Below are 15,017 nucleotides of genomic sequence, written 5' to 3' on the forward strand. Positions count from 1 at the left end.
CAATGTAATATTCAACAAGGGTTGGAAAGACATCATTTTGTATTTAACTCCACAGGGAGTTTATGTCACTTCCTTGTGTGTTATTCCTCCTCTCCTGAGTGACAGCCTCCAGCTCGCTCGAGCATAACAATGTAGCCGTAAATGGAAAACACCAGGCTGACACTTTGTCACAGGTATAGCTTCATAAGCAGATCCACCTCTCAGAAAAAAACAAGCCGAGGGAGGGAGAGGGAAGGGAGATAGACGTTGAGGGAAAGAGACGGAGACGGGGATGAAACCACTATCCCTTACTTCTAAACATTCAAATTTTGGAACTCGCATTAAGTCTGTCAGACATGTGCCGCTAGTGCACGCCGCACATGGTAGATCAGAAACATCAACTCAGGAGGACTGGTGATATTTCAAGCAGAGATATTTGCTTTTCATCAGAAGACAACGTAGCTTTGTAATCTGCCACCCATGTGGACACACTGAAGCTGAACAAGCGCTAACAAGGCTTCATTACAGAACTCATTCACATTTCAAGTTTGCCCGCAGGCATCAGGAAAGCAGTTTTTTGTTGCTATACCTGCCTATTACTTTAAAGCAATTCCCTACCCGTTAATTTCACTGTGAAGCTCAGAGCTAGAGTTAAACATAGAAAACCATCTTGGCCTTTATGTGTTGTGCTTTCATGCATGTTTGACATTCAGCAGACAAAACAACCCAGAACAAGGCAGAATTCATGTATTTTAATTGAACTTAATTGAACTGAACTGAACTGGACAGCAACATATAGAAAGAGATGAAGAGAGGGATATAGACGCAAAGATAATGGTGAAATCTCACTTCTTTACTCTACTTCAAAGTCTGTTTGCCTCTATTTAAAACAGTGCATGGTCACGAGAACATGGCGCAGATGCACTGAGGGAATGTCCAACTCCACTTTTACTAATTAATCCGGCGTGCAAAGTAAGGCACGAAGTGGCTGTATGTAGTGTCTTAATTAATCATATATGTGTTTTGGCTGTAACATGAATCAAACCAATCAGAGAATCATTTCTAGTTCCCTTTAAAAGCCAAGGGGGCACATGGGCGACTGTGGCTCAATAGAGAGTAGAACGGTCGTCCAATTATCGGAAGATCGGTGGTTCGATCCCTGGCCACGGCAGCCTACATTTCCAGTATCCTTGGGCGAGATACCGAACCCCAATTTGCTCCCGATGCTGTACATCGGTGTGTGAGTGTGCTTGTGCTCCTTATGAGCAGGTGGCCTAGCCTTCATTGTGTGAATGGGTGAGTGCAGGCTTGTGTTGTAAAAGCACTTTGAGTGGTCGTCAGCATTATAAGCACTATATAAATACAGTCCATTTACCATCGCTACTGAAAAAGATAAAAAAAATAATAAAGATATTGTTAGAAACTTGAAAATGGCTCATTCATAGTATTTTTGACAAATGTTATTTCCTAGTACATAATAAACGGTCATTTAATGTGAATGTTGTTATGTATTAATATATCACTAATGTGTGAATGTAATACACTATCCCTGCCTGAACAATGTAATTTCAGTCAGCATGAATGACCTCTGGAGTCTTGTGTTACATGGGTTGCATTATCAAAGAAGCAAAGTAGAAAAATGCTGCTGATGGCAAATTTTTTAGCAAAAATGTACCATAACCTATAGCCTATAATAATTTGTGTGAGTGCAGAGAAGAACCACGTATTTATATAACGGGCAGCCAGACAGTCATTCAAATCTTGTGTGAATGGGCTGAAAAAAGCAGATGGTTTTGTGTATAAAAATCCATCACAGGTCACCTGAGTGCTTGGACCACAGGATGAACACATAAAATGTTTTTCTACATTAGTGGCTGTATTGCTTTTCTCACTGCAGGGTCTCATCATGTGCAGATATGTGGCAAACTCTGAATGTTGTTCATTTAACTTTTTTTGCTTGTCCTGTATTTGTTTACTCAGGTGCATTGGACCAAGACTGCAAGACTGCATTGGCTGGATGGACAGGTACGAAATTCTTTTCTCTGGATTGCGCCTATACAAAACACAGCACACAGCATGTACACACACACACACACACACACACACAGTAAGCAAACTCTCTGATTAATGGCTAGCTCTAAGGCCCGAAATCCCTGTGACTGTCCTTAATGCCTCTCTGTGCATGCATGCTTGTGTGTGTGTGTGTATGTGTTTGTGTGTGGGTGTATGTTTGTGTGCGCGCACACGCACAAGCAATTTGCCTGGTTCTTGATAAATTGATAGCGCTTTAGCTTTCATTCTGAGACTGGGGGGGGGTCGGGACAAAATGCCGCTAACAGTTTACAGCAAATGGATTTCATACGAGAAACAGTTTGGCATCAAGTGGCGGCGAGAATTGTCGGCTGGTGGTTGGGGGATGATCTAAAAAAAGGAAAAGCAAGGCCGATAGGCGGAGGGAGCAGCAAGCACTACAGAACTTACTGGTGGATGTGGAGGTCTGGAACACACACAACTATGCAGCTAAGCATATACAGTCACGGTGGCTGAGAGGTTAAGCTGTGGACTCGAAATCCAATGGGGTTTCCCCGCACAGGTTTGAATCCTGTTCGTGACGAATTTTTGGGGCAGCCCTGGCCTAGAGGTTGGAGAAGCGGCTTGTGGCCGGAGGGTCGCTGGTTTGATTCCCCCCACTGGACTGGCAGAGAAATTTGGATGTGGTGGAGTATCCCCTCCCCCCTTCATTAGCCGGCTGATGTGCCCTTGAGCAACGCACTTAACCCCCCCCCCCATATGCTCCCCGGGCGCCTGATGTGGCAGCCCACTGCTCCTGTGTGTTCACTGCATGTGCATGTGTGTGTTTACAGTGATGGGTGAAATGCAGAGAATAATTTCCCAGTTTGGGATCAATAAAGTGAATAAGATTAAAATTAAAGCAAGCAGGACGTGACGGGACGGTGTGACGGTAAAAGACGATGTGTGACTTTAAACTCAGGCCATCAGACAGCAAAAATGGAAACACATTTAAATTCCTCGTAAAAATTCAGTGTCCTGAAGCTTTAACTGAGGCCAAAAGATGCTGAGGGAGATATGCCTTCTGAAGCTCAGCTCAAAATCTACCTTCTCTAAGGCCGCCAGCAGGATCAACGGGGACTGCAGCCGACGGGGGAACGCAGCTGCCGGATGACCCGCTGAACAGATCAGCCCTTATCAGATCTCCGATACAGTAGCCGTGGCTGGGATAGAGCAGCAGACGCCCGGCTAACCCCCGGCTTAGCTGCCTGCTCTGAAGTGTCACACATCTTGTAAATCTGTTACCTTGTGGAGGTATTGGCTTTTGAGCACGAGTGAAAGTGGCTTATCAGAAACACACGATTACGCTAAGCCTTCAAAGGCCATCTTTCCACCTGGCATTAACAAACATCTTGTGTAGGGATTGTGTGCATGTCTGATTAAGATGGATTAATCACTTCTCGTCACTTATGTGATATTCAGTCTGACGAAAATGACGAGCAATACCTGATCAAACATGTCTCTGTGTCACCTCTGTGCTCCGCGATTGGCTCCTTTTGCACTCATTTTTAGATTCTGATGTTTGCAATGGTGGAGAAACACTGTATCACTGATCATGTAGGAAGGTGGCTTGCAGGGTGATCTTAAGAACTGTACATTTTTAGTGTTGCTGGGTTTCATGCGATCACTCAGGGGACCTGTTAATGTCAGTTGGAAAGAGCCTGTGCGTGAAGCGTGCAGATTGAATTAGACATCTGCAGTGGGTTTTGATGCTACAATGACATCTGGTCATGCGCCAAACCGTTGGTGGCCTTTCTTGCTGACTTATATGTGGCTATTTGTAGCTTTTTCGGTGAGCACTGGCTGTCAGGGGTCCTTTTGCCTGAGTTATTACTTAAGAGTGCAGACAAATGAGCCACAGGCATGGGATGTATGTGTTCTGAAAAGTAATGGCACTTGGATTATCTCCTGATTTCATATGCTGCGGCAGTAACGCAACAGCAATGTGAAATATAGACTCCGCACATATTAATGAGATCTTACTTTTACCAATACCAATTTTGAACAGCAAAAACAAATTTTGAGAATATGAGCTAATGATTTTCACAAAAAAAATAACATGAACAATAAACTCACTCACAGCCTGACCAAGAGTTGGACGAGAAGACTGATACCACTCTTCTTACTCTACCTCAGTTGGTTAGATATATAGTTAAAAGCAAAAGACACTTATCTCAGCTTAGCATAAGAACTGGAAACAGGTGGAAACAACTAGCCTGAAGTTACATGAATTGCCTTGCAGCATCTTTAAAGCTCACTAATTACCACTTTTCATCTCTTTTGTTCAATCCATGGAAAAAACAATGGTTTGTTGTGGCCATGATATTTATTCTGAACATTTTACAGCTGAAAAATGACGTAATTATCAGTACTGACATATCAGAAGTAAGCTGGTATTGGCCAGTATATCCGCCTGGCAGATTTGTTGGTCGGGCTCTAGTTCTCACCAGCTCTTTACCATCACACAGTATAAGTCCCCAAAATAGTGATTTTCTGCCTGTGTACGCCAAAGAGAGAGAGATGTCGGGGGATACTTCACTCCCCGTGAAGCCGGCTGACTGTGATAACGCTTTATGGGGTGTATCCTTGCAGACAGTGATATACAGTCTTGAATAACAGCCTTTTTCCTGTGATTTAGGACAGAGTCTCAGTCTGCACTGACCAAATTAAGTCCTTTTATTATAACATAAAAAGCGAAAAAAACAGAAGTGGGGGCTAGTACACTGGAAAGCCAACTCTTCTTGCTCATTTCTGCAGCAGCTCTGTAGACAGTTTGGGGAGCATATCAGGAAAATTATTGAGAGACTTGATTTCAAATGACAGCGATGGTGTGGTGTAGAGAATTCACTTTGATGGTTATTTCCATGTTTTTGATCCCGGCCTCGATTTTAATGAGACGGCATGGACGGATATTTGTTACCACGTAAATCTTAGTGGAAACCTGACAAAACCTGGAGGTGAAGAGGTTTTTTTAAGGATCACCCACATAAGTATATACTTCTTTATTTATGTTTGTTTATTTGCTTCTTTTTATGTGTGTGTGTGTGTGTGTGTGTGTGTGTGTGTGCGTGTGTGCGTGCGCAAATGGCGTCCTCATGTCCTCATCCTCTTTACTCCCACTCAACCTATTCACATGTCCGCCCCACCCACCCTTCTGTCACCATCTCTGTCCTCCCAGTAATAATGTTTCATGCTTTCTCAATGCCGGCATCCTCTTGTGTCTTAATCATCTACTTATTTTCCCTCCTCTGCCCCTCCCCTCTTGATTTCAGAACCCCTCTGATCGCAGCGGGAGTGATTGGCGGCCTCTTCATGGTGGTGATCATGGTGCTGAGCGTAGCAGTGTCTGTGCGCCGGAAGAACATTAAGAAGAAGAGAGCCCTCCGTCGCTTCCTGGAGACAGAGGTGAGAAGGGCAGTCGATGAAAAACACGAGAAGGGAGAAATTGCTGCCTGCAGCACTAGACGGATAGACTGTGCATGACTGAGAGTCAGAGGACATTTGTGACATTTGCATGGCACTTTCCTCAATTTTAGCTTCAGTAAGTCCAAATTTAGCCTAATGCAGCTACATGCTGAAAAATCTATATGCAACCCATACACTGTAAACCTTTAATATTGCCCAAAAAGTGTTGGCATATCTTAGAATTAAAAGCATTCAAAGCACAACTGAAGAAATTAAAAGAAAATTGGCGTAGAGTTGGAAGAGCGGCAGAACTATCTTCAACAGATTCTGCATAAAACTGACAGTTTTCAGGGCGAATATTACATTAATCTTAGTGAAAAAACAAGATCAAAACATAAGAAATGCCTGAGGACGTTCGTCTGAGTTTGTATGATTACGTTGTTGTGTGAATACGCGTGTGTGCCTGCAATCTGAATGTGTTTGTAGTCCAGCACTGTGTTTGTGTTAGTCTGCGTGTGTGTGCATGTGTGTGTGTTTGTGTGAACTTGTACTTCCTACATAGTCAGAACCAGTTTTTAACCAACAGACTGAGGAAATTTTTGAAAAGTGAGGATGTTTTTGGAAGGTGAGGACATTTTGACCAGATCTAACAACTTCAGAGGGCAGTTTGAAGGTCAGGACTTGGTTTTAAGTGTTAGGTTAGAATTAGGGTTAGGGTTAGACATTTAGCTGTGATGGTTAAGGTTAGGGTAAGGGGCGAGGGAAAGCCTTATGTCAACGAGGGCCCTCACAAAGATAGAAATAGAACTATCTGTATATGTGTGCAGCACTTACTGTACAAAATAAGAGAAAGGCAGACTGAAAGAGAGGAGAAAAGAGACTGCATGTCTCCAGATGGTGACTGTGGAGGTGGAGAAAGTGTCTGAAACTCGGAGGCTCAGGTGTTGACTTTGCCATAGCATACTGGAGAGGACACTTCTGTTAGGAAGAGGTAAGGGCCCATGCCATTAGAAGAGGGGAAAGCACTTTTCCTTTGTGCTAAAACAAGAAGAGTACATCATCCAATGCACTTGTGTGTCCATAGCGAGCATCAGGTCTTGTTTCACTGCTTTCTCTCTCTTCAGAGCACACAAGTATCAGCAAAGTCGCTTTGCTGATGGCTTCTATAATGGCAAAATAGCACTGATATGGCCTATTATTATAGCTATATTATCATATGCCTGACACTCATACTATCACTGTCTCTTGATTACTTAGAAATGTTTCTTTTTCTTGGTTTCATACACACATTCAGGCACCATCATGGCCACACAAATGTTCGATTCTTTCAAGGCAGTCTTGTACCACATTATATAGTTAATGAAGAATTCTTCAAAAGACAGCACTCATGAGGAAAAGGCCTGTTGTCATTTTTATTGCGAGGACAGAATGTGCTGCAAAACAATTAAATGTGATCTGCACTGCCCAAACTCATTTAACAGCCCTTCCCTTGTTGCAACACATGCATGCAATAATGCTGTAGTTTATGTGAAGGATTTAACTTTTCACGTATTCTATGACGCCTAAACCATTTTAACTTTTCAAAATGCATCATGATTAATTTGTGCAATGAATGCATTAAGGTTTCCTCATCATTCTGTTGTCGGTTGGCGTGAGCTGTGACTCAGCTGTGGCACAGTAAAATTAAAATAGCAAGTAAACAGTAATGTTTGTGTGACTGCACCCTTTTTGGTTGGGTTTCAGCACTGGCTTGTAGAGGGAGGCGGTGGACAGCTCCCATAGGCTGCTGCACAGCCTCAGCATCTTCAGCACCGCTAATGCTGGACAGCTCCCTGCACGGTGGAACAGCGTCCAGTCGTGTGAATGTGTGTGCGCATGGATGGATCTGGATTGCCGTGTGTGTATTTGTCTGCTTGGTTGTTTGTGTGCGTGTGTGTGTGTGTGTGTATGTGTGTGTCCGTGGCCCCCGCCCGTCTTGTTTCCACCCTGCAGAAGCTGATTTGTTATTCCATTTAAATGAAGAATGGCTATTTTTTAATCAAATGGTAACCATGAGCCAGAGGGACAGAAGCTGCCGACCAGAGCCAGGCTGATTTACCTCTCTCTCTCTCTCTCTCTCTCTCTCTCTCTTTCGCTCTCTCTCTCTCTCCCTCTCTGTTTCCTCCTCTGCTTCTCTTCTCCCTCCCTTCTAATCTTCCTACTCTTTTCCTAATTCTCCGTATATTGCCCCCTCTCTTATGCCTTTGCATCCTCAGACTAATTCGGCTGCTCGCTTCTCCATCGCTGTCTTGTTGTTGTTGTTTCTGCCACAGCTCCTCTCCCACTCCACGTCTTCCTCCATCCCTCCCTCTCATATAATGTTTCTCCCTCTCTTGCTATTAAATCCATTCGTTCCTCCACTTGAGCAGTAATGAGACAACAAAAGTGTCAACTCCTTTTCAGGCTCTACAATTATCCACCTCCTCCCACCTATTTCTTTCGCTCTTCCTCCGCCCGTCTCCATCTCCCTCTTCTGTTCACATATTACATTTCTCACTTGTGATATTGAAATGGTAATGGAACTCCAGGGTTTGGATTTGCTTTTCTGGAAAAATGTCACTGTAACCCCTCTGTCACCGGAAGCACCGGGCAGTTACTGAATTCGACTTGTGCAAAATGCACGAGAGGATTAACAATAATTGCAACTTTAATTAGACCCAGTAAATATTGTGTTCAAATTTCACAATTTTTAGGAATGATTCTTTTTTTTTTAACTCATTTAAAGTAACTCCATGACAATTGTTGATCAATTATGATAAAGGCTGAGTTTCACAGCATGACTTCCTGAAAGTAGGTCACAGTTTTTAGAAACAGCCTTTTTTGTTATTGAGTGAAGGAACAGTCTTAGTAGTAGTGAACATAGGCAATAGTCTAGTGCAAGAATGCAAGTCTAGTTTAATGTAGTTTTTCACTTAATGTTAGGCAGCACTATCTCCTGGAAAAAAGAGTTATTAAATGCACCTGAATGTCCCCACAATTCTCCTCAAGTTGAATTGCATATAACATGTTGACAATATGAGTGATATCAGACATTTCTATGAGTTTGTGTTAAAGGATTTGTGTTATGGTGCCCACTGATTGACCTGTGTCACTGGATGTGTTTTTAGCTGGTGGAACCTTTAACACCCAGTGGAACAGCACCCAACCAGGCCCAGCTTCGCATCCTGAAAGAGACAGAACTCAAAAGGGTCAAGATCCTCGGCTCTGGGGCCTTCGGGACTGTTTACAAGGTAAAAAAAACACGTAAATAAAAGTCATACTAACTGCTTGCACTGTTTGTTTCAGTTTGTGCTCGGCCAAATGAATTAACACTCTCCTAAATTTGAGATCATGATGTGAGATCTTGGAAAAAAAGAGGAAGACAAAAGAGACAGATTGCGGGACCATTAATGACAGGAAATGAGATGGAAGACTGGAGGCGGGGATGAAAAGAATAAGTAATAGCAGACGCCGAGACCCCTGGGAGAGGTAGAGGAAGACAGCTGGAATTAGAAAGAACAGACTCCCCCTCTCTGAAATCATCATTTCTCATTTTATAGATCCATCCATTCACATTATAGCGCATTTCTGGGTCAGAGGTATGACAGCAGGAACCCAGATGTCCTTTGTCAAAGGACACGTTTCCCTGGGGAGTGTCCAGGCACCTCAAGGCACGTAAGAACATATGGTCCATTCAGTCTCAAGGGTGAGCCCTCGGACCCAGAGAAATCAGAGTAGTACCTGAATCTCCTCCAGTGGATCCTCTCGGGGTGGAGGAACAGTTGGTTGCCGCTGAGATCTTCAGGTCTTATTATTTCCAGCACAACTCAGAGATCATGGCTAATGTTGGGTGTCAGCATTCAGATTGACTTGTAAATTTAAGCGGTTTACTTTGCAAATGTGGGAAGCATCTAGCTGATGTCAACAACTCAAGGTTTCCAAATGTTTCTTTAAAAATAGCAAATGTTATGAGCATTTTATGAGGAAGAAAATGCATTCAACACGTTTGTTGGACATCGAAGGTACACAAAATGGGTTTTGGTGAGAAGCACAGACTGTAAACTGTGATTGATTACTTCACAGGGCAGCTTTAACCTGTAAAAAGTCCATTTTTACCATCATTTGTGCACCTGGGGCATTTGCTCTCTCCTCATCTGGCTGGGTTAAAGAGTTAACCTGGACAAGAACAATGTGCTGGAGGTGTTGACCTGCATGTCGCGCTGAGCTCCAACACGATCTGGTTCACACTGGATGGTGCATCTTTGGTCATATACGCAATTTATTCATCTGAAAATAGTTGCCATTCACAGGCTAGATTGCAAGGGAAAAATGTGTTTCTGGACATTGAGATGTGGTCCATAAAACACAGCAGCCTCCTTCTGTGGCGATCAGTAATGAGTGTTTTGGAAATGGTAGAACGTAGTGGTGAGGTGCATTATCCACTATGCTGTAGCAATCGTCTACAGAGATATTGCTGAAAGACTGAGATGTTTACAAAAAAACGGCGAATTAATTGTACAATATTACAAACTGTGAATGCCGTTAATTTGAGAAAAAACAACAGTTCATTCTGGTGAGTAACAACCATGGACACAAATGCAGGTAGAAAGTGTTTCAAAACGAGGCATCACTTTGGTGGCCTGCTGTCGTCACATCAAGGCAGAACGAAGGTGCGACACATTTGGACAATAGTTGCGAGTCACTTCATTTCTGTCCTCTTTTAAATGCTTTGACCACGTTGGCAGCTGCTAAATCACTTTAATCCCACCTGAAATTAGATACTTCAAAATGATTAAATAGTTTTGCCCAAGTCTTTCTGAAGGACAAAATAACCTTTAATCATACAGCATGTGGAACACTCTCATACTGCACGTGAGACGATGGAAGATGGTCGTTAAGTAAGCTGACAAAGTAGAATCCAGGGTGTAAAATTGTCTGTTAATTGACATTTCCTCCTGTTCAAATCTTTAGCATCTTTATTTTCAAAAAACTTTGGTGAATGGGAGTTTTGTGGCGTTCGCAGTCTTATAACTCATCAACTGTTTGTGTGTTTATTCATTCAGGGTATTTGGGTTCCAGAAGGTGAAACAGTGAAGATTCCTGTAGCCATTAAAATCCTAAATGAGGCCACAGGACCCAAGGCTAACGTGGAGTTCATGGACGTGAGTATCCTGTCTATTCTGAATTTAATTGTTTTTTCCGCCGCTAGTTTACATCAGCTGAGACCTGATGATACTTCTCCACAGTTCTAAAGTCAGGTTTTACAGAAATAAGCCATTTTCTCAGGCTATATTTTGTTATATAGAAGTATTTCAAGCTGGGTTTGTCCAGGTCGGTCCACCAGATATAACATATACCTATCAGGGTATTGTTGCTATGGTGACGCACAGTTCATTGTTGAGACATAACGGTCACCAGACAATAGAAACCATTTCTCACTCATTTTTTAAAGAAAGGACAACTGACACATCTGCTCCACTGGTGAAATAAAGCTATTGAAAACTAAGTTTAGACCCTACAGACACCCAAACAGAAACCATCAGGGGCCCCCAGGAGCCCCACGTACACCCTCATACACACACAAACACACACGCACGCACACGCACACACACACACACACACACACACCATGCCACAGGCTCCCAGCACAGTGCACAAGGCCCCATTTATAAAACATTCACAGCTCGGCTCATTTCAAAAGGAAAAGCGAAAAAAAATCAAATTTATTACCCTATGATGATGCAATGCAGATGAAATAACCCCCATCAACACACGTACACATGCCGACACGAGCACACACACACACATTGAAAGCGACCCGATTGCACTCATGTTTTGCACTTAGTTTGACAGTCTAAGAGGAAGAGTTTTGGACTGTTAGCATTTCTATTTTTATCAGGACATCTTTGATGATTATCCTACATGTGTTTAATTTAATGCTCCATGTGCTTTGGGGGCTTGTCTGACGATCAGAGAACCAGATTTCAGAAAAGACTGGACAACATGCAGGAGAGACAGAGCGAAAGGGATAATGATGTCAATTTATAAACAGTGCATTATCATGTGCTAGCAAACCTGCATGCAAAAAAACAAGCATTTGCATACTTTATGTCGCCTGATGGCTGAAGATGCATGTCACTTTATGTGTGCATACCATGACACAAAGCCAGCTCACTCACATGGGTTGTCTGACAGAGTGTGCATGCAGAGCTATGAATGCTTGTTCACAGCACCTGGCCTGCTGAACTTCCTTACAGTTACAGTCAGGAAAATAAAAAAGGATCAAAACATATTTCTGACTAAAGGTTTATTCATCCAGTGAAGGAGAGGAGTAGACATCTGCATGGGATTTTTTTTTTTTTTTTCAATTACGGAAGCAGTGATAGGGTTTACAAATAAGATTGCATTCCTGATGGAAATTTCTAGTGTAACTGAGAATGTGATTGGGTGAGGGAGATAAACGAAACTAAAACTTATAATAAAAGTGGTGGAGTTGCACACAAATGCAGAGCAAATTTGTTGATGTTTATTCATTTTATGTTTTTCCCAGTAAAATAATTTGATTTCCACCTTATTTTCCACATCAGCCCAGTTCCACTGTGTTTCCACAGCTATTGACTGCAGAGCAGCTGGGGGCTCAGCCTCTGCTCCAGGGAGCATCAGTGGTAGCTACACAGGGAAAGAAGAGTGCCATTCATTTACTTTAACCATCCATACTCTCCCAGCCGGACTGGGAATTCTGACCGGTGACCTTCTAGCTGCAGGCCACACTCAGTTGCCACTGACTGTTTGAAGAATGTCACCGAGGATTGATTGTCCTTTAGACTGTGTGTGTGTGTGTGTGTGTGTTTGTGTGTGAGTGCATGCACGCATGTATGTGTGTGTAGAGTTTACCACTCCTCACCTGTAGGGCACTCAGAGGCAAGCCTCTCCTTTTAAACAACAATCAAATGGACCAAAATGTTTGGCCCAGCAACAAAATGCCAACACCGCCTCCCTGCTGCCAGTGCCTGCCTAACAAGGGCACAGGGTGTCAATACAGAGCAAGATCATCATGCATGTACATCTATGCATTCATGCATGTGTGTGTGTGTGTGTGTGTGTATGTATGTGTGTGTCTCTGAACATAATAGTGGCTGCAGGCAGACAGGGCATGCTACAGTCTGTTATTCCTTTTGAAAGCCAAAGTCCTGCTCAAGGCTTGTTTTCAGTGGAGCAGGATAAACCCTTGTGTCCTGTCCTTGGAAGCTGCATTCAGCAATGCCGTTCCCCCAGTGTATGAAGAAGATTGTGTGCTGTTCTTTTCATTAATGCTTTTCTTAGTAATTATATGAGTACAAAACAGACTATAGCATTCCAAAAAGATCCACATTAACAATACAATACATGCATGCTATAAACTGTGGCAGTAAACCTTATTTAAGAAGCGGTTCTCTAAACAAGAGATTTGTAGAAGACAGTGTCCTTCCACTCCTTCGTGGGAAAAGATATCCACCTTGAGTTTTTCACATTTTATAATGATAATAATGAACTTTATTAAAATACCATTTTTCGTAACACGGTTGCAAAGTGCTTCACAGAAAGTAAAAAACAAAACCAGCACAGATAAAACCAACACAGATAAAGACAAGCAGATGAAGAAGAACCAAATAAAAACAACACAAGGATCATAAAACACTGACAGATGAAATACAGTTTAAAAAATGTTAAATGTCAGGAGTAGAGCGATAAAACCCAGTAACTTATTTTTTAGAATTCATAAACAGCCTCTTATAAAATAAAGAGGATTTAAAGGATGCTGCTGATGTGGCCTGTCTGATTGCAGTAGACTGAGTGCATGGTCGGGGGCTCTAACAGTGAGGGTCCGGTAACCTTTGGTTACAAGCTGGTATAGAAACAACCAGCAGAGCTGCATCCACCATCCCAGAGGACGCCCTGGCACACAGGAAATCAATACATCTTTCATGTAATTTGGAGCAAGGCCACTTAAAGCTTTAAAAGTGTATTTGAAAACAACCACAAAGTCAGTTGTAGAGACTGTTTTACTGAATCCACACCTGGATTGGTTTTGGATTTCAACTGATGTATGTTTTAATGCAAGAAAACTGAGAACGTCTCTCCTAATTTTAACTTTGCTAAAGCAAATTGGGTGACTTCTTTTTGCAGTACAGGACTTTGTTTTTTGTTTTAATTGAATCTGAAGACATGTAAGCACTTAATTCCATTTTAAATTTATAGAGAAAAAAAATCCTCTTTCATTATTTTTTAATTTGGTTGTAGTGTTGTTCGACAGCAAAATGAGAAATTAGCAGCCATTTGTGTTTTTATGAAAATCTTCTTTTTCTCACTGGATTTTAAGTCCAGTATACTGTCCATGTAAATTGATTATTACTTTCACAAATAGGCCATTTCATTCTCTTTGCTATCGTGCACTCATCCATACACCAATGCAGCCACACACAAACAACAGCAACAAAGCCCCTACTAGATGAATTTATAATCTATTGACATTATTTATTTAATTATGAAAAATGAATTTCATAATTCTGTTTCTATTAGTATTAGCATTAGTTAGACTTCAGGCAAATCAAATTGAAAAGAGTTTCAATATTAATCAACCCTAAAAAGGCAGCTGTGTAGTCATGAGTCTGCATGGTAATTGTTTCGTTAGAGCTTTAACTGTAGATGTGAGTGTGCAAAATCAATATGCTTCTTTATTTCAATGTATGAAACTAATATGCATCACAGGATGCTGTAGTATTGGGTTTTTTCATTCATGGACCCAGTCTCTCCCAGACTTTGGTCTGATTTACCATCTTCCTGAGTGTATCATCCTGGACACCTCCAGCACATGAGCAGGCATCTGATTATGCAAGTGTTGTGATACATGAGCCATATACTGTAAATCCTGGACTGTGTTATGGTTGTACCTCTCTGTCAGTGTTCAGTGGACCTCTAAACACTGTATATCTGTCTCTCTGCAACACACACACAGACACACACATACACCTCCTCCACCTATGTTGTGTATTCTTGCTGCACAGCTATCCATCTCATGATGAATTGTCATATCATAACCCCTGGAGGCACTATGTTTTGTGTGTGTGTGTGTGTGTGTGTGTGTGTGTGTGTGTGTGTGTGTGTGTGTGTGTTCAGGTGTCTTGAGTAGTTACGTAGTTGCACAGAATAGTTTGTCTATTTTTGTCTTTTGTTGTGTTTCTTTCTCTTTCTTTTTGAATAATAAGTCATTCCTTATTATAACGTATCCCTAAGTTATAATAAGCATATTCCTGTATGCACAATCATATCTAATACTGCAAACATAATATAAGAAACACAATATAATAAATATATAACATTTGCTCTTGTTCTATAAATCCTGCATATAAACATGTTGGCACCACAGGCTGCAGAGATCAAACCTATAAATAATTAACTGGAGCAGCTTCGTCATTTGTGTGTATTTTATACCAAACTTACACAGAGACACATGATCTACAAATACCCCCCAGAATTGAAATGCTGTGTAAAACATAAATAAAAAG

The 15,017-nt window shown here is 41.9% G+C and overlaps 1 protein-coding gene and 1 non-coding gene across 3 annotated transcripts in view; both read left to right on the plus strand.

The window, feature by feature from the left end:
• LOC121616014 (receptor tyrosine-protein kinase erbB-4-like) overlaps positions 1 to 15,017 on the plus strand; it is a 306,370-nt gene that overhangs the window by 236,936 nt on the left and 54,417 nt on the right. For both annotated transcript variants that reach the window (XM_041950597.1, XM_041950598.1), the window contains exons 16-19: positions 1,960 to 2,004; positions 5,322 to 5,454; positions 8,601 to 8,723; positions 10,536 to 10,634. In XM_041950597.1, coding sequence (XP_041806531.1) covers positions 1,960 to 2,004; positions 5,322 to 5,454; positions 8,601 to 8,723; positions 10,536 to 10,634 — 400 coding nt within the window. The remainder of the gene's footprint in view (positions 1 to 1,959; positions 2,005 to 5,321; positions 5,455 to 8,600; positions 8,724 to 10,535; positions 10,635 to 15,017) is intronic.
• Positions 2,513 to 2,593, plus strand: trnas-cga. Its single transcript has one exon. It is a non-coding gene; the product is annotated as a tRNA-Ser (tRNA).

Source organism: Chelmon rostratus, chromosome 13, assembly GCF_017976325.1.
Source record: "Chelmon rostratus isolate fCheRos1 chromosome 13, fCheRos1.pri, whole genome shotgun sequence".
NCBI lineage: Eukaryota > Metazoa > Chordata > Actinopteri > Chaetodontiformes > Chaetodontidae > Chelmon > Chelmon rostratus.